We start from the raw sequence: 26,453 nt of genomic DNA on the forward strand, positions 1-26,453 counted from the left end.
GAAGGTTCTGCGGATTCTGTTTAAGAGGGGGAACTGGTCTTCTTGGGGGAAAAGGTGCAAAAAAAAAAAAAAAAAGTGGAAAAGGTAGCGGGGTGCGGCGGGTGGAGAGGGCGAGCATTGAGCGGTCCCCGGGAGCGGCGAGCGGACACCCTTTTCCCCCGTGCCCCGGCGGGCGCGCAGGATGTGGCCAGCGGCCACTCCACCCTACCCCACCCCCAGAACGGGCCGGGCGCGGGCAGTCGGGCCGCAGGGCCTCCCCCTCCCCTAGAGCGGCCTCTCCCCCGCGCCCCCTCCCCCGCTGAGCCGCGCCGAGCCGCGGAGCCGCCGGGAGAGCGCGGGGCGCGGGCGGCGGGTCGGGGCGCGGACGGCGGGTCATGGCGCGGAGCCGGCCCCGGCGGTGCTGGCGGCGCGGGCGGTGCGGTTGGTGCGGGCGGGGCGCGCTGCTGGCCTGCGCGGCGTGGACCGCGGGCTGGGTGCTGGCGGCCGCGCTGCTGCTCCGCGCGCACCCGGCCGTCCTCTCCGAGCGCTGCACAGATGAGAAGAGCCGGCGCATCCTGGCCGCGCTGGTAGGTCCCGCCGCCGCACTGCCCCGCGCCGCGCTCCCCGCGGGGCCTGGGGTGGGACACCGTCCGAGGACCCCGGGAGCGGGGGAGTCGGGCGCGGTCGTGGCACCCGGGGGGGGGTCCCGACACGGTGCGTGGAATGTCCGGTGCATACGACCCGTCTCTGCCCGGGAGTCTGTGGGCGTGCGGAGGCGTCTCTCCCCTTTCGCCAAAATTGGTCCTTTGTCCCAAGATAGTGGTCCTGCCCAACTGCTCTCCTGCCGCCCCTGAGCCCGTGCTCGGAAAGTTTGCAGGTCTGTTCCGAGTCTCCCGGCAGCCCCTCGGTGCCCGCGTCCCGAGTGGTGCGGCCGGGCTCGGGGCGCTGGCGAGGGCGAGGGCCGGTGGCGGGGCTCGGGACCGGCGGGGACCACGCCTCTACTTCTCCGGTGCTCTCGTTCAGCGGCTGTTCTACGATTCCAACCTGGGGGCATCTCGCCGAGCCCAACGCGGACGGCTGGTAGGGCCCCTGTCTCCCTGTGCCCCAAAGACGCGGCTCTCCCGGGCGCGGTTTGTGGGACCCCAGGCAGAGTGAGCTCAGGGGAGCGGATCCCCGCACACCCCGTCCTGGGCTCAAGACAGCGGTCTCCTAACAGGCGTGGGCCTGAGTGGTCCTAGCTGGGCTGGGCAGGCTGCTGTGTGCACTGGGCCCCAGATGCTCATCCATTCATTCCAATCGTCTCTGTTTGGTCCGGAAGATTATGGGCGTTAGGAAGACTTGGAAAAAGGTGGGAATCCCGGAAAGGAAAGGCGAAAAGGTGAAGACAGCGGGCAAAGACTGCCCCTTTGGTTTCTTACGCGACTATGCACTTCCTAAAACAGCGGCTGTCTATATAAGCATTTGCTGTGAAAGATGATCTGTTTTCTAAGAAATCTTCAAAAAACGCATGGGAAGTTTACAGTCCAATTGCTTACATATGGGTGGGTTTTTTGAGATTGTGGGTTTTCAAAATTTCATAGTCTAAAAGTTAAAAAAAATCAAGTGAGATTGGAAAAATTAAAGAAATGAATGAAACTCAAATCGTATTCCCTAATTGAGCCTGACGTGTCATCATGAATTGTTCATAATGCAAGTGAGACCCTCATCACTGATTCCCTCCATCCTATCTCTCAATCATCTACGGACTGTTCCACTGAAGTTCTATCAAGTTTTCTTTAACTTTCAACAACTCATCAACTTTCTCAGTAACTCATAAAAATTCCTTTTACAAGGCTTTTTTCACCTCTGTTTTTGGGGGAATGATTGACTAATTTTATACTTTTTTTTTTTAAAGATTTTATTTATTTATTCGACAGAGATAGAGACAGCCAGCGAGAGAGGGAACACAAGCAGGGGGAGTGGGAGAGGAAGAAGCAGGCTCATAGCGGAGGAGCCTGATGTGGGGCTCGATCCCATAACGCCGGGATCACGCCCTGAGCTGAAGGCAGACGCTTAACCGCTGTGCCACCCAGGCGCCCCTGACTAATTTTAATGAACAAAAAGTTTTTTTTTTTCCAGGATGGAATACCTGTTTACAAAAATAATATAATAATCTTTTACCTTAAAATAAAAACTGCTATTTTCATTTATTTATCTTTGGTTAAGTGGGAAAAGGATTAATGGAAATTATATGGCCTAATATAATTTAGGTAATTGCTAATCATAACTTTCCCAGCATTCCAGCTAATAAATTAAAACCGATTCTGGTTAGAGACTCTACCAATATATCTAACGGCAGCCAGCTGGGGTTGTTTTTAGTCTGACATGAAGCTGAAGACATGGGCTCTGCTTCTGAAGGCTCTCAGTCTTGCCTACTGCCAAAAGAACAATTTGAAATGCTGCCTCTCTCTGTCTTCCTGAAGTTCATCCAACATTGTCTCAGCGAACTGATTTTTTGGGGAGCATCATGTGGCACCCTGTTCGAGGCCCTTATTTCTCACCCGTGCTCAGGGCTTGGCTTTCCCTCCCTCTCTCCTTGCCTCGTTCCTGTTCCCTTCCACCTTCTCCGACCTGGATTTGTGGGTGTTAGCCCCACCCAGCAGCGTGGATCACTGTGCCCAGGACACAGGGTCAGAACGGCACGGACAGCACGGCAGTCTCCACAACTCAGACTCTGCTGGGCCCTGGCTGCCACGCGGAGTCTTTCATTGTGGCCGCCCAGGACTCAAGCTGAATCGACCCTCTGTCTCTAGGCTCCCAAGCACTTTCAATTCATTCTGCCTGGCTTTTGTCTTTAATAAGAAAACTGGCTGTTATTTTTCTGACTGCTCTCCAGACCCTCATTAGCTTTCCCTCTGAATACCCAGCACAGAAGGAGTGTACTACAGCTGAGCCAGAGGGAGCCCTCTCCCTCCCTGGCAGAGCCGGGGGGAGTCATGAACTCCTTCTGGTGTCCCAGGCCGCCAGTGTGGCAGGTGCCATTGCTGGCCTGCAGGGCTGTCTGCAGACAAAGGTACAGAGCTTCAGGAGCTGGGAGCCGGCCTGCTGGCACCCCCAGGCGGCACCCCTCCTGCCCAGGGAGCTCAGCGCACTTCATGGCCCTGGAAGAGGGGAGAGTTGGAAGAGCCAATTGGAATTGTTCCAAGGAGTCGAGCCCTGGAGTCCTCTAGCTTTGGAGTTTTTGAGTCAGGCTGCTGTGCTCCTCTGTGCCGTGGCTTTTCAGCACATCTCATAATCAAGACATCTGCAAGCCCTCTTCAACTTCTCTGTGAGCTTTCTAGAGCCCTTCTTTTCTGGTGAGCTGGGTCCTGGGCTATCCCAGGCTGGTGAGCGTCACCAAGCCTGGCGCCCCGTGCCGCGGGCAGAGAGAGGTGTGCTGCGGGTGCGCGCTGTGCTTGCTCTGGGCAGGCCCTGGGCTAAGTGGCTTTCTACGCATTAGTTCATTTCATCACTTCGATAATCTCTTCGAAGGTTGTGCTTATATTCTCCCCACTTCACAGATGGCAAAACTGAGCCCCAGAGACATAAGGTCACTTATCCTGATTCACACAGTTGGTGCATCGTGGAGACAGTATGGGACGCTGTGCAGCGTGATAGTAGAGGCTCTGTGACAATAGGTGGCTTCCCCAATAACGAAAACCTGAGTAACCACTGGGCATTCTTCATCCTTCCATTGCGTATCATTTTCAAGGCATTTCAAAAATATTCCCACAGGCTCTGTTATTCAGAAGGCTTAGCTCCCTTTTGGCTCTCTTGGTCTTGATGTGATTTAATTTGGCTGCCTACAGTAGAGATTGCTTTTTCATAGGGCAGGCTTACCTTTCTTTGCTGTGGTAGAACCATGGCCCCAGTGGGACTACGGCATCCAGAAAGATTTTATAGCAGGGAATGTCTCTATTTTCCAGAGTGCTCTGGCCATGTTTGTAATGTGTATCTTCTAAGCCATCCAGGGGTCAAGAGGGGTTGCACAGTGGGCAGGCTAAATGCTCTGAGATTCTCCAATGCACAGCTTACTGCTCAGGGAAGGAGTTCTGTCTTGTGCTCTGTTACTAGCCACGTAGAGACTTCATGCTCCTTAAAAACGAAAACAAATACACAAAAGAAAACCCAGCCGTAGGCATGACCTCTGAGACCCCATCAGCAGTTTAACAGACTCGAGCGGACAGGTTTTGTTTTTGCCTGAGAACCACGATAGGAGCTGGAGAGAGTCTAAGCAACGGCCGCTAAGACATCCCTACCAGAACTGAGAATTCTGGGAGCGAGCGTCTGTATGTGCGCACATAGTCTAGAAACACAAATCCACTGTGAGTTTAAGTAATTAAAAAATGCCCATCAATGACAAGGTGACTTTGTTAACTTGTTCTTTTTTTCAGTTTATTTTAAAATGTGATACCTGTGCATTTTGTATGTGCGCACATTTGGGCACAGAAGCGTACCCGTCTTCATGCTGGCAACACCCCCTCGTTCTCAGAGTAAAGTGACTTTAAACACTGAGCTCAAGTGAACAAACCACTTCTATTGAGTTAAAACATAGCTACTTCCGTAGGACATGCTGCTCATAAAATAATTTCACTATTGCCTCTCGCGTGATGGCAATTTTTAATTAGCTCGTAAACCTGTAATTTGTCCTTGAAGTTTCTGGTGCTTAAATGCTCTGTTAATTCCTCTCCGGTTTTAGGAGACACAGACATGCCAAAGGTCCTGCAGATCCCCCCAGCGCTAGTAGCCACGGTGCTTGGATTTTACAGTCTCTGTTAGAGAGTAGGAGCCGAAATGCCACAAGCACACCATCCTAAAGGATGATGACAAAGAGCCGCTTTGTAATAACCACACTGTGCACACCCGGCTCTAGTGTCAACCATCCCCTATGACGAACGCCGTGACGGGGGTACTGGAAGTTAGGTCATAAACTAAGACCTCCCCTGTGGTAGCTGAGGCCCTCTGGGGTCCTGGGCACCTCGCTCCACTTCCTGGCCTCTCTGATGCTCGACACAGCAGCCCCAGAAGCTGTCAGCCCTGCAGGAGTCACACTTCTGCGCCAATGTGGTAAACTTCAGAAAAACAGCCCCAAATAATGCTCCCCTCTGAAACTCATAGGCTCTATGCCCAATTCGATGATTATACCGTTGTTCAAATGTCTTACAACTCCTGTTTGGAATTGCCGTCGAAATCTGCAGGGGCAAAATTGTATAGATTGTAATTCGATTCGAACTTGAGTTCACCAATGCAGGATAGTTTTGTAGAAAACACTGTGCTGTGGGGAGCCAGTGGGAGAGATGATGGCTCAAGTGGGTCTGGTGGATTGGGAGCTGGGGGCAGAGGACAGAGATGACGATTCCCAGGGGCAGCCAGGCTGTCCCCCAACCCATGCCCCTGGGAAGGCTGATCTGGCCCTTGCAGGGTAGAGGCATTTTTGTCTGGCAGAGACATGGCATTTTTTCACAAGACAGCCCAGTCCGTCACATAGAGGTGCTTGGGCTAACTTTGCTTCCCACGCTCCGGAGCCGTATCTGGCTCTGTGAACCCACCACGCTACTTTGCACCTCAGGCTCTTTGCACAGGTTATCTCCGGCAGCGGAACTCTCCCTATCTGCTAGGCACGCTGCAGTTAGGCTTCCAAAATTAAGCTCAGGTGCGTCTCTCCACGAGGAAGCCTCCCCCAGCCTTCCGATGACCAGGGCTGGAGAGGGTGGGAGAGAAGTAGCATTCACTGAGACCACCTCTGCCCTGCGACTTTGGTTGACCTTCACGGGTCTCCCGTAACACTGTATCAGCACCCCAGGCTACAGACCTGGAAACAAGCCACCAGCTCGTAGGGGGCAGAGCTAGGAGGCAAACCCAGGCTGCCCCAGGGCCCCGCCTGGCTTCGTATCTATCCTGGACGGATCATACTCTCTCTCGTCACAGCTGCCTCTGTGACGTGACCTCCTCTAGTTGGGTAGTGGCTCAGCTCACGTACAGCCAGGGGAAGTCGGGAGAGTGGCAGTGTGGATTTAAAGGTGTCCAGGTGTGGCTGAAGCAGCAAGGCCTGGCCCGTGGCCGTTCCCAGGCCCAGAGGAGTGGAGCGGTCTCCTTGGCCCACAGGAGTCTCTCCTGGCCAGTGGCAGTTTCGGCCGCAGCTCGGGATGAAAGTAAAGGCCCTGGGCCATCGTAGGTGACGCCCTCCACACTTGCCACTCACAGTACAGCGGACTGACTCCCTCCGCCTCCTCCCTTCTCCCCGGCTTCTCCGGATTCTGAAGCTCTCAGCTCAGGATTCACCCCCTCCCACCAGACTGGTTCTGTCCCCTGCTTTTCTTTTCCTGTTCTGTACTTCATACAAAAGCACTTTTGATTAAATTCTAAATGTGACAACACTCCAAAAATGTTTATGGAATTGAAGCACATAATTTTGGGTATCATACTTAAGGGAATTTGGGGGCTTTATAAGGAAATTTAAAAAAAATAATTTTCTGATCAGGTTTACTAAAGAAATGTGAAACTCTGTAAATACCAGTGAGCATAGGGAAAAAGCCAGCAACAAGTAAAATGAATGGCCCACGTTATTTCTGTCACTCGTACATTTTTGCTCCTGGTTGTCCAAAACACCTCCCTTCTGAGGCTCTCCCGCCAGGTCTCGGGGATCTGTGTCTTACAGGGGGCGATGTGGAAGCGATTCTAAACAGAGCGTGAGTGACTCAAAGGGTCCCAATCCTTTCAACACCCATTTCTTGACCCCAAGCTGTGGAATTAAGAGGATGGTATTTTACCAGCATGTGTTACGTTAAACTGCAAGACGAAAACAGCATCAAGTGTGTTCGTTAACACAGTGTCATCACAGGTGTCAGCTTGGCACTCCCAAGCTCTGGGGTCGGGTTCATGACCACGCACATGTCTCTGTCATTGGCATCCTTGTGCTTGACGAGTGTGACACACTCACCACCCAACGTGATATACTAAGATCGAAAGCCCACGAAGGAGAAATGCTCCCAGGAGCCTCCTTCAGCAGAAAGCCCCAGGATCAGGTCAGATGGCGCGGCTGGGGTCTTTTGGGCTCTCGTCCAGGTACTGCCTGAAATGATCCCGAAAATCCAGACACTTGTTTTAAGAACTGGGACTATTTCTTTTTAATAAGCTTTCTGGTAATGTGTGCTTTGAACAATTACGCTAGAGTATTTATAAAGGTCCACAATCCTTTAGCACTTTGGGGCCAGGCATGCTTTTGAAGTCATACTTTTTTGGACATTAGAAAAATAATACAGATCATATACCTTATATTTTGCATATGAAGCAGAACGAGTAATCAAACCAAGAAATAATTCTGCAGCACAATGTACAGAAATTCACACCAAGTCGAGTACATTTAGACTATGAAGAGCCTCACAGCTCTTCAGTTGGGTTCTGGTACCATGTGAGGCCCACTGAGTCACGAAACAGTCGTAGTTTTCAGAGCTTTTGGGATTTTGGAATTGTTGCTATATCCAGGCATGGGAAGGACATTGTCTGACTTTGAGCTGCTTATAATACACAGCCGACCAGCATGAAACGACCAGAGTCTCTGAAGAACGTGTAATTACACACCTGGCCGTTATTGGAGGGCCATCGTGATGCCTTGCACTTCAATAGGTTAATGGTTTCCACACACTTTCTCACTCAGCCTGTCGGAAAAACGAGCAAGGGAGGCAGACAGGTGATGCAGGGAAGGAATCTGAGGCTCACAGCGGTGGGGTAGTCTGCTCAGGATGTCACGGCCCAGCCAGGCCGGGGTCCCAGCTTTGTGACCCTCGGCCCTGTCCTGTATTGTCTGCACTGTGCGGGTCACTCAAAGCATGTTGTACTGCACGAGCTAGACTGAAGCAAACAACACGGCGGTCCTACCCTTGTCTACCACCGGATGAGAACAACCCTCCCCACCCCAGTCTCCTGGGCAGAACTTCTAGGAAGAGAGGTCTGCACCTACGCACATGGAAGAAAGACGCATCTGTGGGGGAACAGCTGGTGGTAGTTCCTGATAAAGACGGGTCTAGGGGGTTAGGTTTCTTGAAAGATTAAAACGAAAGAACAGAGTAACAGCCCTCCATATTACTTTATTCTGTGCAAGTTCTGTCCTCCCTCTTCAACCGCGTCCCAGCAGGACCACCAGCCAGGGCCTGGCTGGACTATCTTCTTAGGGATGTTTGTGATGTGGTGGGGGGAGATCACTGGTCCCCTCCTGGGGAACCCATCCTAAGAGCCACTGAAGTGTTAGGAGAAACATCCATCCGAGGGCTCCTGGACCCTCGTGGCCACCGCCAGGAACCAGACGCCCTATGCTTCTGGAACGGCTCCTGTGTTTTGAAGTTGTCCCTGGTGCCTCTCTCCAGTCCTGCTGACACAACCAGCCACGAGGCCTCTTCTGACTCCTGTTTCCTATACAGGGCGCTCCCCTGAGCCCCTGGCATCCTCCCAGACCTGCTGGCCTTATAGGCCGCACCACTTGGTGTCAGAAACAGCAGGCTGAGGGATCAGGCCTGCTAGAAGGGTGCTTACTGTGGCTGGCCTGGAACCAGGGGGGCTCGCTGGGGAGCCCCCTTCCGAGATCTGACTTAGCCATTCTGGGATGGTGGCGTTCAGAGCTCCCCAGGGCAACCTGCACGTGTGGCCAGCATGCGAGCTGGCCAGCCCTGTCTCTGACAGCTGAGGGAAGTGTCACCAGCTGGTGAAAGGCTTTTCCCAGCATCACGTGGTGGGACGGGGGCGGGGAGATTCTGCATCTCCCCTCCAGAGTCATGATTCTGAAGACCTGAGCTGGCTGAATGTCATAAATTTGAGACACTCCTCTAAGTCTCTCACTGAGTTACCCACTGGCGCAAATAGCCTGCGTGATTCACGTTCGTGAGGTTTCTCTCAACAGCTGATTAAAGCATCCTGCGCACAGGAAGCAACCTGGCCCCTTTCCTGCCCCGGGCCAGGGTTGGCTCGGCCCCTCCCGCCTGGTGACCCATTGTCCCCTTCCTTCCAGTGCCGGGAGTACAAGGGCGGGGTGCTGGTGGGAGACCTGTGTGAGGACCTGTGTGTGGCGGGGAAGCTGCTGTACCAGCGCTGTCTCTACTACGAGAGGGGCAAGAAGGTGCTGCAGGCCGACTGGCGCGGCCGGCCCATCATCCTCAAGTCCAAGGAGGAGGCCTTCTCCAGCTTCCAGCCACTCAGCCTGCTGGAGGACGCAGCCGACGAGGGCGGCCAGGGCGTCCCCGAGGCAGAGCTGCTCCTGCTGGTGGCCGGCGAGGTCAAGAACGCCCTGGGCCTGGAGCTGTCCGGCGGCAGCCTGGGGCCGCTGTGGCCGGGCAGGCGCGGACCTCGCTGGCGGGGGCAGCTGGCCAGCCTGTGGTCCCTGCTGCAGCAGGAGGAGTTCGTCCTCTTCAGCCTGCTGCAGGACCTGAGCCGGCACGCCCTGCCTGTGCTGGGCTCCTGCGGCCACTTCTACGCGGTGGAGTACCTGGCCGCTGGCAGCCCCCGCCATAGGGCCCTCTTCCCCCTTGATGGGGCTGCAGGGGCGCCCCGGGGCAGCCGGGGCCAGGCCAAGGCCGTCAGCGACATGGCGCTCAGCTTCCTGGACATGGTGAGCCACTTCGAGGACGACTTCTCTCACCGCCTCCACCTCTGCGACGTCAAGCCCGAAAACTTTGCCATCAGGAGTGACTTCACGGTGAGTGGTATGGGGAGGGGGTGTGTGTCCTGTGGGGGGCAGAGAATCTAGGAGAGGGTTTCTGAAATCTGGGCGGGGGGCACTGCCACCTTATGCAGGCTTCCAGCCTGGACGAGCCAGACCTGCCAGCGCACCTCCTTTGGGGTGTGAATGAGAGAATTTGGGGAACACATGCACCCTGCACCTCCCCAGGATTGGGAATGAAAATGAAAGTTTGTCCTCCCTGACGGTGCTTCTGGTTTCTCCAAAGCAGCTTCTTAGACCTAATTTGAAAGCAAACTCCTGCTGCGTGCAGAAAACCATCTTTAGGAGATGAGGAGCCATGGAGGATGACACAGAAAGCTGGCCTTTGGGGGCTCTGGTACCACAGCTAGCTGGAGGTTGCCGTTTGCATACTGCCCGTGCTCTGTGACAGTGTCAGGCTTTTCCCGACACTTTCCTCCTGGAGAGGTTCTAGTTAGTTCCCTTCCACGGGTGAGACATCCAGAGGGACGGCTGGAGTTCTAGGGCCTTCTCCCAGGGGACAGAGCTGCCCACGTGCAAGTGTCTGTTTCTGTGCTGTTCTGTAGAGGGTGGTGGAGTCCATCTCCCGCTCTGGGCAGTGCAGCTGTACAAGGACTTAAACGTGCCAGAAAAGCAGCAGGAGGGATTTCAGTATTTTATTATAAGATGACCCCCTCCCGCTTCCCCCCAGCTGGGCGAAACCCGAGCATCAGATTAATGCTGTGGTGACCCGGGTGCCCTAACACAGGTGTCCTTCCCCTGTGCTGGGACAAGGGCTGGGACCGCCTAAGAACAAGTAGATGTGGGTGTGGGGTGGGCATTGGGGCGGGGGCTGTGTCCTGGTCCTTCCTTCCCAAGCTGCAACAAGTTAGCTCGTAACTGCGAGTGCTGGCCAGTGAGGCCGACTTGACTGCAGCCACCCCAAAGGGCTGGTCATTGAGGGTGCTGGCTCATGGCAGAACAGTGCTCTTCAACCCAGTTAAAAACATAAAGGAACAAAAAGAGGGTTCTCTTCTGCCAGCCAAGGGCTTTCATGGCAGGTAGCATAGGAATGCCTTTTTAAAACAGCCTGAAATCTAGAAAACGAAACTTGACCCCTGTATCAACCCCTTCTCCAATCAAGCCTTTGTTACCGTGAAGAGCATTGTGGCAACTTGCCCAAATTGCTTTGTCCTAATGCCTTCCTTGTCCCTGGCTGCCCCAGAGGGATTGATCAGCCGGGGGTGGCTCCAAGTGTGGAAGGTAAAGAGTTGAGAGGTTCCGGAAGGCTCTGGGAAGTTCCTGGAGGGTCTGCGCTCTGGGTGGTGAGCTCTGGAGGAGTTCAGCTCCATCTGCAGTATCCTGAGCTCCACAAGATCTCTAGACATGGTCCAAGCTGTGAAGGGGAGGGGCACTCCAGGACTCTGCCAGCATATTTTTTGGAGGTGAAATCCTGGCCAAGCTTCCCTAATTCATGAGCAGAAAGTTTATGTAATGGACGTGAAGGACCATCATTCTCTTTCTCAGAAAAGTCCTGGGAACTTGGGCACCCCAAGGCCCTGGGAAAGGAGGTGTGGCGCGTCCGCTCACACCACTGGCTTTGGCAGTCATGGGGCCAGTGCTCATCTGACACCCGTGTCTTTATCCAGCAAGTACTACGGAGTGTCAGCGAGTGGAACTCCACAGGGGCAGTAACGGTGGAGGGAACTGCGAAGCTGACTGGGCTGGGTTCCCAGGAAAGGCTGTAGGAAGGAGGCTGACTGGTCTTCCCCGGGAAAAGGGCAACATGGCATGTTGCTGGCTCGTGCACAGCACTAGGGTTGTGCCTTCTAGTGTCTCGTGCATGATAGGCACGGAATAGCTGTTCAATGAAATAATAGCTGCACTTTTTGACCTAGCCCCAGCCTGTGTGCCCTGTGGACTGTGCTGGGGCACACAGGCCCTTGCCTCTGCCTGAGCTCTTCTCCTCTTCTCGAGGGTCCCCCTGGCTAACCCTGGCATTATTGACCTTACAGACGCTGAGTTTGTTAACTTCACCTATGATTTCACAACTTTAAATGAAACCCAGCAGTGTCAGCATCGCCAGAGAACTTGTTAGAAATGCAGATTTTCTGCCTCCCCCCAAGACCTGCTGGGTCCGACACTCTGGGGGTGGGACGCGGCGACTTGCAGTCATTCCCTCGCTCCGGGACCCCAATTACAGGCCCTGAGAATTTATCCAGCGCTTGCAAAGGAACAACTGAGAAACACCATTGCTTCGAGCCCCCAAATCATGGCCAGCAAGAGCTCCTTTCAAACAGACATGTGTCCTACGTGAGAGCCACACTTCTCAGTGGGGAATGAAACAATTCTCATCAACCCTTTCTAGTCTGATGCCGGGATGAAGTCTGATGAAGATGTGAGTTATGTCATTTCATGCAGGAAGAGTGTTAGGATTCTCCTGATATGATTAAAGAAACCATATGCAGGTCTTTCTGTTAGCTTGGTTACTGTTCTTATTTTAGGTGCTTGGAGTTATGCTTACAATAGTTGTAATCCATTCTGCACTATACGCTAAAAATAAAAAAAAAATAAATCTGGCTCTCTCTGGGAGATGAGAAGGGAATAATCAGGAATGGGAGTGAGAAGTCACAAGGAGCTGAAAGTGTATGTAGGGGCCCAGGGGAGGTTGCGGAAATTGCCAGAAAGTATAGAAAGGAGGGAGGCTCTATAGTCCTGATAATAAATTATAAAGACGATAGATTCATGAGCACAGCCTAATATATTTTTAGTGTATTAGCTAAGGCTAAATAGCAAAATTAGTTATTTCTTTTGGCTAAATAATGAGAGATGAAAAATTGATTTAAATTGTAATTTCTGTTTGCTGTGCCTGAATTAGTAATTAGGCAAAGCTCTTAAGTAGGGAAAAGTTCCCTGTTCTTTATGTTCATTATTCTTCATATATTTTGAAAGAAACTATTTTTCCTCTTCTGTTTTACTGAATCATCCCCCAAGGAAGTTTACTGCCTCTGGCATCACTCCTCAGTGAACAGCAAAAACCCAAAGCGGGGACTATAGCTTCTAACACTGCCGAGTTGCGGAGGAAATGGACCCCAGCCAAGGAGGCCTTGTGGAGATGTTACCAAAGGCAGAAGGAAGGGCTCACGTTCAGAGAATGGCCTGTGAAGGCTTGTGAGACGCCCCAGACTCCATCAAATTCATCAAGTGTTCCAAAAGCTTTTTAATACCTCGAAGCTATGAACTGCTTGATTTGGGCAGACTCCAGGTTTTATCGTTTGAAATCATCTTTTCTTGTTTTTAAAATTCAGGTGGTGGAGGGAAATCTGCATAATGTAGATATTTTTCTTTTTTTCTGGTTTGGAAGCCTAGTTGGTTTGAAGCCAAGAAGATAAATCTTGAAATTCCAGGGGGTCAATTCTGGGCTCACGCTGACAGCGACAGTTAGTATTTGATGCTGTTGGATCAGGGTCCATATGCATCAGCCCTAATGCAAGAGGTCTGACGCTGCCTTTCGCAGCCACGTTTCCGTCCAGTAGTCCGTAGGAAACCAGTGGACTCAGGTCACCTCTCGGGCACAAGGAGACAGCGTAGGTCCTGCCCACCCACTTTCACTGTCACACCCACAGACCTGCCCCAGGAGGTCGGTTTCTTCATTGTTGATATTCATGGGGATAAACTACCTGGGTCTCACAGCTTTTATAATGCTGACCCTTGAAGGTTGGAGGCCAAAGTGATACAGCAATGGAGGGGGAATTAATTTATTTTTAAGACATTTCAGATATTCTACTTTTTGTTTTTTTAAAGATTCATTTGAGAGAGAGAGCAAGTGAGCATGGGGTGAGGGTCAGAGGGAGAGAGAATCCTCAAGCAGACTCTGCACTGAGTGTGGAGCCAACCCGGGGCTCGATCCCAGGACCCTGAGATCACCACCTGACCAAGCATCAGACCCTTAACTGACTGAGCCAGCCAGGTGCCCCTCAGAGATCCTACTTTCAGAGCTGAAAAAGTGTTGAAAGTTGAAAAGCGATACTTCTAGTTATGGTTCCAAATCCTAGGCTTTCCCCAGTGACAGCAAAAGTCCTTATTGCGGCAAAAGCCTTGCAATATGGTCAGTGCCGGGTGCTTGTGTGAATAAAGCACGTGCCCCCAGCACGGATGGGCTCCTGTTTCTGGCAGGCAGAGCTCTGTGACCCCACACCCTGCAGGTGCCTGCGCTGCCCACAGGGAACGGAGGCGCCCCGGCTCCCGCAGCGTTGAGCCTCAGCGCCCTGTGACGGCCATGTGCTGTGTTGGTTACAGGTGGTGGCCATCGACGTGGACATGGCCTTTTTTGAACCTAAAATGAGGGAAATTCTCGAGCAGAACTGCACGGGAGATGAAGACTGCAATTTCTTTGACTGTTTTTCAAAGTGTGATTTGCGCATCAACAAGTGTGGAGCAGAACGAGTCAACAGCAACCTGCAGGTAGGGGCCGCCCCGCTGGGCTGGGGACATCGCGTTCTCCGGGAGCGCGCGGCACTCCGCTCCTGGGGCCCAGGTCACCCCTTCCATGCCACCTGGGCTCCATGTGCTCAGCGGGTACAGGGACAGTAGGAGGCAGTGTCGTCTGCCCCACGGGGTTGTCGGCCAAATGACCCCATGGGGGTCTCCTGCATGCAGCAGCCAGCCGACCCCATTGCTGGGCTCCCCGTCTCCTAACGTATTCCTTTTCTAACTTAAAATTCTACTCAAAAAAAAATATCCCTGCCCCAATTGACAGAGCAAAAGAACAGAATTTTTTTAAATTTCAGAGACGGACATAACGACAGGTAGCTCTCGGGCCAGCAGAAGTTAGCTGGGTTATGCAGGAATGGTGCCGGTCAGCCCGGTAGCTCCAATTTCACTCCTGCCTAAACTAACTTCCAGAGGGCTCAAGTATTTACTCACAAAAAATAGGATGCTAAATGTACCAGAGAAAAACTGGGAGAATTTAAAATATTACCCGAGAGTAAGGAAGGCCTTTCTGAGTATGGAACGCAGCTCAAAGGCCACAGGAAGAACACGTGACCAATTTCACTATCTTGAAAATATCCATATAGTGGAAACAAAACAAAAGAAAATCCCCCCCCCGTAAATACGAGCAAAATTTAAAAGTTAAATGAGAAAATGGGCAAAATGCTTGCAATTGCTGGTACAGGTCAGGAGAGCAGGGGACAGAGGGGTCCTCATGCACCCGCTGCTGTCGAGGCTCAGAGAGTGTCCCCCAGCACTGTCCTTCCCCACCGGAGTTTCTGTGCCATGGCTACTCCATGTGCCAGGACCAGCGTCCAGGGACTGGGCAGTGGGAGCAGGGGCATACACAAAGCCCCGTCTCCAGCCTCAGTAAGGAGCACTGGAGGATTTCCTTCTCCCTCAGATCCGTGGAGGTGTGGTCCCCAGGAACGCACCTCAATAAATCCCTGCCTACAAACCTCCCTCTTAGAATCCACTCTCCTGGAAGCCAACCAAAGCAAGGGGATGTCCTGACAATATAAAAAGTGCCTGCGAATTAATATGAAAAAGGCCAACTATCTTATGGAAGTGTGAGCAAAGGACATCAACTTGACCATTCACTGGAAAGAAAGCACAAATAACTTTCACCCTGAATGCTAAGAACAATTCAAATCAAACCATTTTCACCCATCAGTTGGCAAAAGTGAAAGATAACGCACGTTCGGTAGGCAGTGGGGGAGGTGAGTGTTCTCGCCATACCTTGCTGTGGGAGTGTATCTCAGGACAACTTTCACAGGGTCGACTGGGCAACATCTACCAAAACAAGAAATGCACATACCTCTAGGCCCAGAAATTTCATTTCTAGAAATTTAGTCACATATGCAAAGTGAAAATGGCATACATGAAAGAGATATATTGCAGCATTGTTCATTATAGCAAAAGTTAGTAAACAGCCTCAACTTCCACCAACAGGGAATAGTTAAAAAATTTATGATCTATCCACACATTTGAGGTGCAGTCACGAAAGCAAACAGAAGATCCTTGTAAGAATCAACATGGAAGGCTCCCCCTGGTATTTGGTTAAGTGAGAGTGGAAGCTGTAGACCAGTGTGTAATAAACTGCCTTTTGTGCAAAGTGGAAGGAAAGAAGCAGCATGTACGGGCTTGTGTGCACGTACTCTGTCTAGAAGGATATTCAAGGAAGGGGTCACCTCCCAGAGCCAGGAGCAGAGTGTCTGATGGTCAGGAGCAGCTTGGAGACCCAGGACTTACATATGGTCTGTCCTTGGGGACATTTAACATTTTTGCACGTGGATTATCAATTCAAAACAGAACTAAGGTAATTTGTTTTTAAAAAGAATCGTCGCCATTGCAGGGAGTGGGAAACAGAAGTCGGTTGCTTGTCTTCTATGGAAAGTGGCTTCACAACACTGAGGCCTCTGTTCAGTGAATCCGAGACAGTGTGACTCAGAAAAGGAAAGCACATTAATTAGTCCTGCATGGCAGTCGCTCCCAGCAGGAGGGACCTGTGAAAGCTGTGGGAAAAGGGCCGTGCATTTAAGTGGAGGATTTAAGGAGACCTGCGGATTCGGGGGAGTTTCACACCCTCTTAGAATTCTAGGCTGTGAGATGGTGGCTTAATTTTTCACTTCAGCTCCTGAAATAAACGGGTTCAAAGTCCCTTCCAGGACAGTCTTTTCTCCACGCATCTCAACATGCGATCGTGTTTGCTGACAACTTCTCCCCACACGTCACCAGACCCTTGGAACAACCCTGTCAGGTGGTCATCGCACGTTCCGGTGACCCACTTATGGCCGAGCAAGTCCTCAGTGACGTGGTGACCCAGCCGAGGGGCCGCTCCTTACGCGGCACGTGCTGCCGTGCACTCCTGCTCCCCTCTCTCTTCAGAAGTGTATTCAGTGACCCAGGCCTCCCCGTCTGCTCCGGGGCTGGACGTGGGGCTTGATTCCTGGTGCTGAGCGGCTCGGGTTCTGCACGGGAAGGCCCCTTAGGGATGAGACCATCCCTGTGGGAAGAGGCCTCCCCGAAGGCACAGGGGTGTGGGGGGTTGCCGCCCTGCACTAACCGCGCTGTCTGCTGTCCCTCAGGTCATCTGTGACAAGATATTCCGCCACTGGTTCTCCTCGGGTCTCGGGAGCTCAGGCCTATCCTTCCCGCTGCAGCAACAGTTGCGGGAGGCGGTGCAGGAATGCGCCGACCCCCGGCGCACCGCACGCAGCCCCCCGAGAGCAGCCTCCGATGTGTTCTGGAAGCTTCGGCGCCTCCTTCGAGCCACGCAGAGAGAACTGCAGGAGGCGGAGAAGTAGTGGCTACTGTGGCCTCGGGCGGATTCCCTCCAGTTCACAGTTGCAAGGAGGAGACATTCCTCTAGGCAAACGACAGCCCCCGCCGGTGTCCCCGTGTCCCTGTGCTCTCCTGTGGAGCCAGAGGTTGATGCTCTGCGGACTCCACACCGGCGGCCATGACAGGCACTTCTTCTCTCTTCTCCTGGCCTCATTCACTCTTGTTTGGGGCTGCCACCCTGGCCTCGACCCGTCACCCCTATAAAGATGACACGAGGGAGGAGGGCGCAGAGTGGTTCACTTCTGGAGCCTTTCAGTCAGGAAACGGCACAGACCCTGTGTGCCGTTACTCTGAGGAACGTGCTGGGCTCCATGGCCAGAGCGGGAGCGTTGCAGCTGGCCTCCCTGCCATCATTCCCGCCTTCCAAAACATGCACGTGAGTGTGTGCACATGAGCAAGTGCAGGTGTTTGCATAGGTGCACTGGCACGAGTGCGTGTGCATGAGTGTGCACGAGTGTGAGTTGTACCAGCGTGTGCATGCCGACGGGAGTGTGAGCAGGTGAGTGTGGGAGGCTCTGGGGTAGGGGAAGGCGGTTTCCCCAGCTTGCCTTCTGGGTCAGCTTGCCTGGCTGCAATTTGAAATTATACATAATAAAAAACAAAAGTTCCATCTTTAGGACACATCACTTGTAATGAGAGGCTGTGTAAGGACAGCATATAGCAGTTTTCGTCTGGAGGAGCGCATTGATTTTATGGATTGTGTTTTAGGGAGCGCTTTACCGCTTGCCCCAGAGAATCTGAAATAGCTCGAGTGCCGAGGTCAGGCATCGACTTCGGGCGGGGTCAAAGGCCAGCACCTTCCTGTCTATGAAATGAATACCAAGTCCTAGGCGCCACGCCGGGCTGGCGATGCCGACAGCGGAGTCCTGGTAAAGCTCTCCTGCAGGGGCCGAGAATCGAGGAAGCCTCCTTGCGGTCTGTCCCCGGGCAGACGGATGAAGCCACGGGGAGCCAGCCAGGCGCCACTGGGAGGGAACTCGGTTGTACTGCGCACCTGGGGGCAGCAGGTGCACCACAAGTGACTGGCTGGTCTCCCTAAAAGTAAATTAAGAAAGACGCTAGGAGAGGAGAAGGAAGTTGTTGATGGCTTACAAATCAAAGAAGACAAAGTGATCTGAAGTTAAAAAAAATCACAGATTGACAAATTCCAAGTGATTTCTCTTGTCCTCGCCCAGCCCCTTCCCGTGGAGACAAAGGGGAATCCCGTACCTATGTTCATCTGGATGCATTTCTCCAGGCCCTGCCCCGAGCCCTCGCCTGGGCTCACTTGGACCGTCTGCGAGGGAGAGAAAACCGAAGGCCCCACCCCCTCTGAGTTCTGTGACTCCCGAGCACTCCTGTTTGAGTGCCCATGGCCACCTGCAGTCCCACCCTCACCTGTCACCACCGGCACTCTAATCGTGTGTATGAATGACTTGCTCTGCATTTGGTCTTTGGCGGGAAGAAAAAGCTGTGACAACCACTTTTGTGGCAGAAGGTATATTAAAACTAGTTTGATGCACAGCCCTTGGACTAGTAGATTCTACAAGAAGAGAACTGGCTCCTGTCTACTGGGTGGAGACCCCTGTGTGTCCAGGGCTGTGCTCTGTGCAGTGGTTTTCTGCAGTGGGGAGGGTCCCTGTGAACCCTGCGAACCTGCTGGTCAGCTTCTGTCTGGAGCGAGGTTTGCATGAAACGGGATGTGAAACGAAGGGTGAGCGAGCAAGCGAGGGGCAGGGGCTCTCCGTCTGTGTCCCTACGACAGTTGGCTTCTGCAGTGGGACAGCAAGCGGGTCTCCTGTGGGCTGACCCTGGGATTGCAGCCCTTCAGTAGCATTGGCTCTGAGCCAGCTGACCGGGCAGCAAAGCTGGGTCAGGAAAGGGAAAATGTTCCTTTTCATTTAGACCAAAATGGAAGCAAATGTTTTTGTTTATCATGGAGACTATGCAACATGTAATTACCCAACACAATGGTTTTCTTGTTGCTGAAAAGGAGCAGTTTTATCCCTTTCCCCTGTATTTGACCACCCGTGTCTCTCTGTCACACATACGCACACGCACACACGAGCTCCCCTTTCCCATCCACCTGGAGAATTCCGTGAAACAGCAGTCACTCCTAAACTATCTGTGGTGGGTTTTCTTTTTCTTTTTGAACAATCTCAAACCCTTGCAAAACCATGCTTTCATATAATACAATCAACAAACACGGCTGTGTCCGCATTTAATATTTTTAATGTGACAAGTGAGATTGTCTCTTGCTGATCTGATTGAGCAACTGCCCTACTTGCAGGGGAAAGGCCTACATCAATGATTCTGTGTTCTGTTTAGTGACACGCAGAGTGGAGAGAACTCTCCCGGGCTGTGTCCTCAGAGCAGGGAGCCCAGCAGGGGCGGGCTCCTCCTTTTTCAGTTTTACCCAAATTAATGCAAGTGGTGCTCCATCCATCTCCAGTCCCACATTATGAATCTGTTTTCACCATGTTTCTTGATAAAATATGCTTAAAATTTCTTTTGATGAAATGACTCCAGATTGTATGCCTGTTGGGTTACAGCTGAGACATATTGTAACTGCCCAGAAATTAAATTGTAGGGGCTGCTGACCACATGAAAAGACTGGTCAGGAAGGGGTTGGATGGCCCCTAATGTCACGTGGCTACAAACATTTCTAAACCATGCCAGTTCTCATCTTCTCACAGGGAGGGAGTAGCAAGCACTTCACAGATGTGCCACCTCCGAGAAGTCCCCCAAGTCTGCCCCGGCACCATGCTCAACAGCAGCCTGCCCGGCCGCCCAGGATGAATGCCCAGGATGAAACTTTGATTTGGAAGCTGTTCTTTGAGCAGCTGGGGGTGGGGGAGTTCGGCTGGAATTTTTGGAAGCTGAGGACCATATAAAGGGGCCGTCCCTCTTACCGTCCGGGCACTGCAGTGGGGAGACAGATGCCAATCTGATGGCAGCACTTATAAGCTGACCCAGCTTTCGGACTCTGGAGCTTGTGCCGTAGTCTTGGTCCTGATGTTGGTCCTGACCCTCCCGGTGTGTTTTTCCAGGGGAGTGCACCTCATTCTGCTGCAGAGCACTGAAGCCGAGCTTCATGAGAAATCCTACAGGAAGATGTGAAGCGTAGAGCAGATGCGTTTGCTGGGGTCCCCACTCTGTTTCTTGATGGGGCCCCTGACCTGGTCAGAAGTTCCAGGAGCTTTGCTTCCTGTCTTTAGGGTACGTCTCGGAGCTGTGGAACATGCTGGTCTTCCTCTCGAGGTGCCCTGGGTCCACCAGCGTCCCCTGTGTTCACTCGGCATGAACTCTGGGATCAGACCATCTGAAGTTCTCTCTGAGTAACACCATTTATCAGTGTGTGACATCGGGTAGGTTAGTTCACTCTCTCTGCCTCAATTTCCCGATCTGTGAATGTATTAAAGGTTGGAATCCCTCGTCTGGGGGGGTTGCTGAGGACCGAATGAGGCCCTGTGTGGGTGTGTGGGCATGCCTCAAGAGCTCTGTCACCCCTAGTTATTTTCAGCCACTCGAAGCCACAAGGCTGGCTTTGGGGGAGGGATATAATGTCTGCCGTTTCTCTCCCCACTTTTCCCTGTCTCCTTCCTCAGCAAAGGCTCCTCTCCCTCTTTGTCTAATGATCTGTGAGCTGTGAGGACAGTCCCTGGGTCCTGGTCACACAGGGTGGATCCTAACCCAGGGCTTCTTGGCCAAGGGGGCCTGGGCCCCCCTCACGTCCAGGGGAACCAGAACCTCAGGTGGGTGCGGGCGTATGGCCTTCCATAAAGGACGTCAGCAGACGCTGGTACACATGCCCCGGCTGGAGGCTGGTAGAGAGCTTGTGCGGCAGACTGTTTGTGCCCCACCCAGAATTCCTGTGCTGAAACCGAATTCCCCGTGGTGCTGGTGCTAGCAGGCAGGGCCTTTGGGAGATGATTAGGTCATGAGGGTGGAGCTCGAGTCATGGGATTAGTGGCCTTATAAGAAGAGATACCCGAGGGCCAGGCTCCCGGCCCTCCCCTCCCCATCTCGGTCCCCTCCCCTTCCCGTCCTCCCCCTTCCTGTCTGCCCTGTGTCTCCTCGATTGGCCCTATGAGGACGCAATGAGAAGGCAGCTGTCTGAGAACCATGAACAAAGCTCCCACCAGGAACCGAACTGGCTGGCACCTTGGTTTTGGACATTGAGCCCCCAGAACCATGAGAAACAGATGTGTGTTGTTCAGAAGACACCCCATCTGTGGCATTTAGTTACAGCAGCCCGAGCGGAACGGGACGGCCTCCCAGCTCTCGCTCCTGCCTGAAAGCTGTTCTCAGCAGTGCAGGTGTGCCTGCCAGGAGCCCTCCAGGCCATGAGCGGAGCAGAGCCACGGCTGCCAAGGGCGCTGCTCCCACTTAACCCTGGGCACAGGGGCAGCAGCAACTCAATGATCAACGGCCATGAAGAAAAGAGCTAGCTGCTCCCGGCCCATCTGAGCACGATGGGAGGGTTTGCATGCAGCACGGCTCCCCCTCACCTGCTTGGCCCCCCAAGAAGACAGCACATGACACCCAGCTAGCACCTGGCCACCACGTGTTGGGAGGCTCTGACCCTGCAAAGGATGCCATGTGTATACACTCCTTCTCCCAGAGGGTTTATTTGCTCTCAACCCCCTGAGCTTGTTAATGCTTCAAAAAGGCATTTCAGCCAGGGCTGCACGCAGGGACCAGGGAGGAGCCAGCCCTTGGCTGTGTGTTTAAAAACCACACTGGGGTACCGGGGCTCAGGGCCCCACCCTGATTTCGACGTCCTCTTTTTTCCCGTAATAGAAACAGGAGAGGGGCAACATGCTGCCGTAGCTATCAAGCAACTCTGCACAAACGAGCAGTTCTGATTTTTAAAGTTGATTAACATGAAAAGATCACAATTGTAGCATTTACGGAGTCAATTGTGAAAAGAAACACTGGAAATTACAACCGCATTGGCAAGTGCGAGGTGTTTGGTCATTACAGTTCTGGGTAACAATGAAACAAAACACATCTCAAGAACTTTCTGGAGAAAAGCACCGTGAGAAACACCCCGTCTTCCCCTTTATGTTGTTCCAAAGCAGCTGATGATCTGGGTCGGTTTTCACAAGAGGAGTGAATTCCCTCAGAGCCACCTTAAATTATTTTTTCTCTAGCCCTGCTTCCTTTTTTTGCTATGTGTCAGGACAAGCAAATGGACAGGCTTTTGAGTTGAAGTCAGTTGTGCTCATGGAAGCCTCTTGAGCCTGGAGCCAGACCTTGGGTTAAGGTTCTGCTTCTCGTGCTGGCTAGTTGTATAACTTTGGGAGCCAATTACCGGCTGCCTCCATCTTCTCTCTTGCGAAATGGAATACCAATGTTCTCCAGGGAACGAATGAGATAAATACGCTAAAAGAGTCTGGAACTTGGCAGGGGTTAATGCACAGATCAAAAGTTTCCCTCTGAAATGCATGATTTTTAATCCACATTAGCCATTTAAATCAGCCCCACATGGCCCATGCTGCTGAAGGGAGCTCCCTAAGACTAAGGACAGAGCAGAAGGGGGGCTGGCCAGGTCCGAGGGACGTGGCCCTGTATGGGGCGGACCAGAACAGAGCTCAGGGAGGCATTCCATGACAGGCATCGAAGGCACCCTTGACTTATTTGTAACTCCCCAAAGGCATTTTCTCTCTCATCGTTTCAGTCTACAGCTGAGGGAACCCTGTCTCTTATGTCAAGAACAATGTGCCTGGTCTGTAGAAAACACACCGAGAAGTTGAGCTGTTCACGACTTAGTTTATGATTATGATAAGGACTTCTACACAAGCAGCCTGGGCTGTAACTACTATGGGGAGTTGGGAAGAACGCTTGGGTCCACCCAGAGCAGGGTCTTAGTAACAACAGCAAGAGCCGCAGGGGTGATGTTGCAGCCCTGGCGTCAGCGTAGCTCTGTCTGAACAGGATTGCTTGATACCGAGAACCCTGCAACAGTGTTTTCCCTGAGTTGTCCAAACACCTGCTTCAGAATCCTCTGGAGACCTCTTCAAAATGCACATTCCAAGGTCTGCAATCACAGTCTCTGAGCCCCTAGTTAACAAATTCCCGACTGGTGGTCCCCTGGCATTGCTGCCCTGAGTCTCCAGCTGCCTGGCTTCGCAGAAAGTGCCATGTTGTCCCCATTTAGCTGGGCAGTGGCCCCTCTGACAGCTCCTTGCTCCCTCAGTCTGAGTCCAAGGAGAATGCCCCAAGCTGATGACAAGGACACGAGGTGTGTGATTTGGGGACCAGCTCTTTGACTCTCTCCCACTCCACCTTCGTTGCCAAAGCTGGAGTTACCCCGAAAGAAATCTCTGGTCTGGGCGAGCAGAATTCTCAGATATTTCCCGTGGTCACGTTTAAAAACACAGTGAAGCCGTGTGGCCATTTTCAGGAGCTGGAGAAGGTTCTCCCGTGCATGCTTCTGCTCCTCTTCTTACTTGCATGACCGCATCTCACCCCTCATGTTTCTGAAGATGTCGGTGTTTTGCTCTGGTTTTCCAGTGGCGATGATGAACGACTCGGAGGCTCTCGTGCCCTCCGGCCTGTGCTTCTGAGCAGGGCAGCCCCTGGGTGCTCTGGAAGCGTCGCTTGTCTGGAGAGGACCCAGCTGGCCTGGCTGAGACCCAGCCACCACCTCACCTTCCTTGAAACCGAGTCTCCAAGGCCTGCACCCCATCTTCTGGGAGCCTGAGCGCGCAGGCCAGGCTCTGTCCATCGACACGGCTCGGGAGACTTCAGCTCACCCGCTGGAGGGCAGGACAGTGACCTACAGCTAGAGGCCCTCTTTCTACAGCAAGGGTTGAGAAAAAAGAGGCAAAGAGCAGAAGAAATGGAGCTTGTACTTGAAGAGTGAGGTCGATGCAATCCAAGTTTTTTCCCTTGTGGTACAATATATCCGAGATTTACCATTTTAAGTGTACAGTTCAGTGGCATTATGCAGCTTGCCGTGTTGTATGGCCATCGCCACTGTCCGCCTCCAGACCTCTGGTAGCATCCCAAACGGACTCTCTGGACCCACCAAACACAATCCCCTGCCCCCAGCCTCTGGCGACCAGCCTCCTGTCTCCCAGATCTGCCTACGCTAGAGACCTCGCAGAAGTGGGATCCCACGCTTCTTTTTGTGTCTGGCCTATTTCACTCAGCGTCACGGCCTCGGGGTTCATCCCTGTCACAGCGCGTCAGGATGCTGTGACTTTTTACGGCACTGTAGTTTTCCGTTGTGGGGATGTGGCACCACCCACAAAGTTTTGTCTCCAGCCTGGTTGTGATTCACTTCACCAGGCTTGGGATCACGGATCTGAGCCGAAGTCTGATTCCACTGCGGGCCCAGTGCGTGTGAGCGAGGGCAAGTCCCCGAGCCTACGCTACCAACCCCGGATAATAGTCCCCACTCGGCATCAGGCAAGATGGAAGAACAAGGTCACAAAGGTCTCTCCCAGGGCCCCTTCCAGAACCCCAAGCTCAGTGCGGGCGCACCTCGTCTTACCGCACTTCACGGATGGTGTGTTTTCTACAAGGGCAGCGAGCAAATCTATTGGTACCATTTTTCCAGCAGCATTTGTTCACTTCCTGTCTCTGCATCACATTTTGGTAATTCTCCCAGAATTTCAAAATTTCTAATTATTATATTTGTTACAGTGACCTGTGACCAGTGCTTATCAGCTACTGAAAGCTCAGATGATGTTTAGCACTTTTTTAGCAATAAAATATGTTTAATTAAGGTTTGTACATTGTATTTTTAGACAAAATGCTGTTGCACACTTACTGAACTGCAGAGTGGTGTTAACATAAGTCTTATATGCACTGGGAAACCCCAAAATTCATTTGACCTGCTTCACTGTGATATTCGCGAGGTCACCGGGGTGGGCCTCTAGTTTGTCCCGGGGTTCCCCGCTCTCCTCGGGCCTGAGGCAGAACAAGGCAACATGTGGCAAAGCTGTCGTTCCCACTTTGCACAGGTACGTGGTGCTTCGTCTTTGAAGATGAGGGTGCAGGAGGAGCCGACCCTGGGCCTGGGGGCCTGACAGTGTGGCTGGGGGCCTGAGGGCTGAAACTCTGGGAGTCACCGCCGGGTCCAACTGTGTGAAAGCCCGCCGAACCGAGTCAGGATGAGACCGCGGGGGCCTGGGCCTGCACGGTAGCCTTGCAGGTGGAGGAAGGAGCGTGTGCTTGAGCCACAAGGAGTGGAAAATGGATGGGATTTGGTGGCCGGTTTGGTCAGGGCTGGGGCAGTGTCTGGGGACTCCCATACAAGTGGGCGAAGGTCCTGGGGTTCACGGCGGGGCAGGCAGGAGAGGAGCAGCTGTTGGCGGTGCCGGAGGGGCTGGAAGACTGAGCTCCGTGGGCTGAGCGCATCCAGGGGGAGTGGATCTACACGGCGCACGAGAGGAAAAGGGAAGAGCAGCATGAGTGTTCGATCATCCTGCAAGGGAAAGCTCAAGGAGTTGAGGGGGACGGAGTGTGCTCCAGAGGTGGGTAAGGCAGTCCTCTTCTAGGATGCCAAGCCTCCCTCACAGACGCATGCGTGCCAGGAGCAGGCAGGACTTGCAGAATCATGCCCTTTGTACCCTGTTGGGCTGCATCTCACTCCCAGCATCAAGCTCCTGGATGGAAGGAGAGCGCGGGAGCGACCGCAGGATCTAACAGGGTCTAGTGTTCCACTGACACCCGCACGTGTGATACCACCGAACCCCGACAGCAGCAGGGAGGGATCGCTAGTGTGCTCGTAACCTGAGCCATAGGCTGCAGCCCAGAGCGGCCCACAGCTTCCGCACCAGGGGCCGTCGGGCTGCTCTGCCTCCAGAGCCCGAGCGGATGGGGGCAACTTCTCACAAGCCAACAAAGGAATGATAGTTCTGAAAGTGCCCTGTGCATGCTGGCGGGGAGGCCTTGCAGAGCGCCCCTCAGAGACTGAGGATACTGTGCAAGATGAGTTCTCCCCCGTTTCCATTGGCAGGAAGAAACCAGGCAGCGTGGCCAATGGTAGTGACCCTGTCAAGCGACGTTCGTTCAACGTCCCCACCCACCGCGGCTGGGGTCCTGGGTGCCTCCCCACTCTCTCTGAAGGCTGCGGGCTCTCCTACTACACCCCCACCTGCCCCAGCCCCTCTCACTGCCCGCGTCCTCAGCTGCCCCCTCCCCGATGCCCTGGCCGGTATGGAAACACTGGGGACAGGAGGCTGCTTCGCACCAGAGTCTGGGCATCGGGCCACTATGACAGGGCTGAGGCCCCAGAGCTCATGGTGTGGGACAAAGCACAGGGCCAGGGGCTACAGCATCAGGGTCTGTGGCGGGGGTGCTCAGACCTGCCCCCAGTGCCGTGAGCGCGCAAAAGATGGGGGTGACGCCAGTTAGGGCGCCAGTTTGTCCCGCTGGGACCCTTCAAGCCGGTTTCAAAAGATGTTCCTAGACCAGTGAAGGGAACAGGAGAGCTTGGCCAGGAGGTAGCTGTGTGGGG

The 26,453-nt window shown here is 53.2% G+C and overlaps 2 protein-coding genes across 2 annotated transcripts in view; one reads left to right on the plus strand and one right to left on the minus strand.

The window, feature by feature from the left end:
- The first annotated feature begins 374 nt into the window (after positions 1 to 374).
- Positions 375 to 24,716, plus strand: DIPK1C (divergent protein kinase domain 1C). The gene is made up of 5 exons (XM_044382828.3): positions 375 to 566; positions 796 to 1,059; positions 8,891 to 9,682; positions 13,964 to 14,128; positions 16,744 to 24,716. The coding sequence occupies exons 1-5, from the start codon at positions 375 to 377 to the stop codon at positions 16,960 to 16,962; spliced, it is 1,632 nt and encodes a 543-aa protein (XP_044238763.2). The 3' UTR covers positions 16,963 to 24,716.
- Positions 17,716 to 26,453, minus strand: part of CUNH18orf63 (chromosome unknown C18orf63 homolog) — an 82,993-nt gene continuing 74,255 nt past the window's right edge. The window contains exons 15-16 of the mRNA XM_026496559.2: positions 19,891 to 20,082; positions 17,716 to 17,993 (exon numbers count right to left, since the gene is read on the minus strand). Coding sequence (XP_026352344.1) covers positions 17,716 to 17,993; positions 19,891 to 20,082 — 470 coding nt within the window. The remainder of the gene's footprint in view (positions 17,994 to 19,890; positions 20,083 to 26,453) is intronic.

This window comes from Ursus arctos, unplaced genomic scaffold (assembly GCF_023065955.2).
Source record: "Ursus arctos isolate Adak ecotype North America unplaced genomic scaffold, UrsArc2.0 scaffold_17, whole genome shotgun sequence".
Classification (NCBI taxonomy): Eukaryota; Metazoa; Chordata; class Mammalia; order Carnivora; family Ursidae; genus Ursus; species Ursus arctos.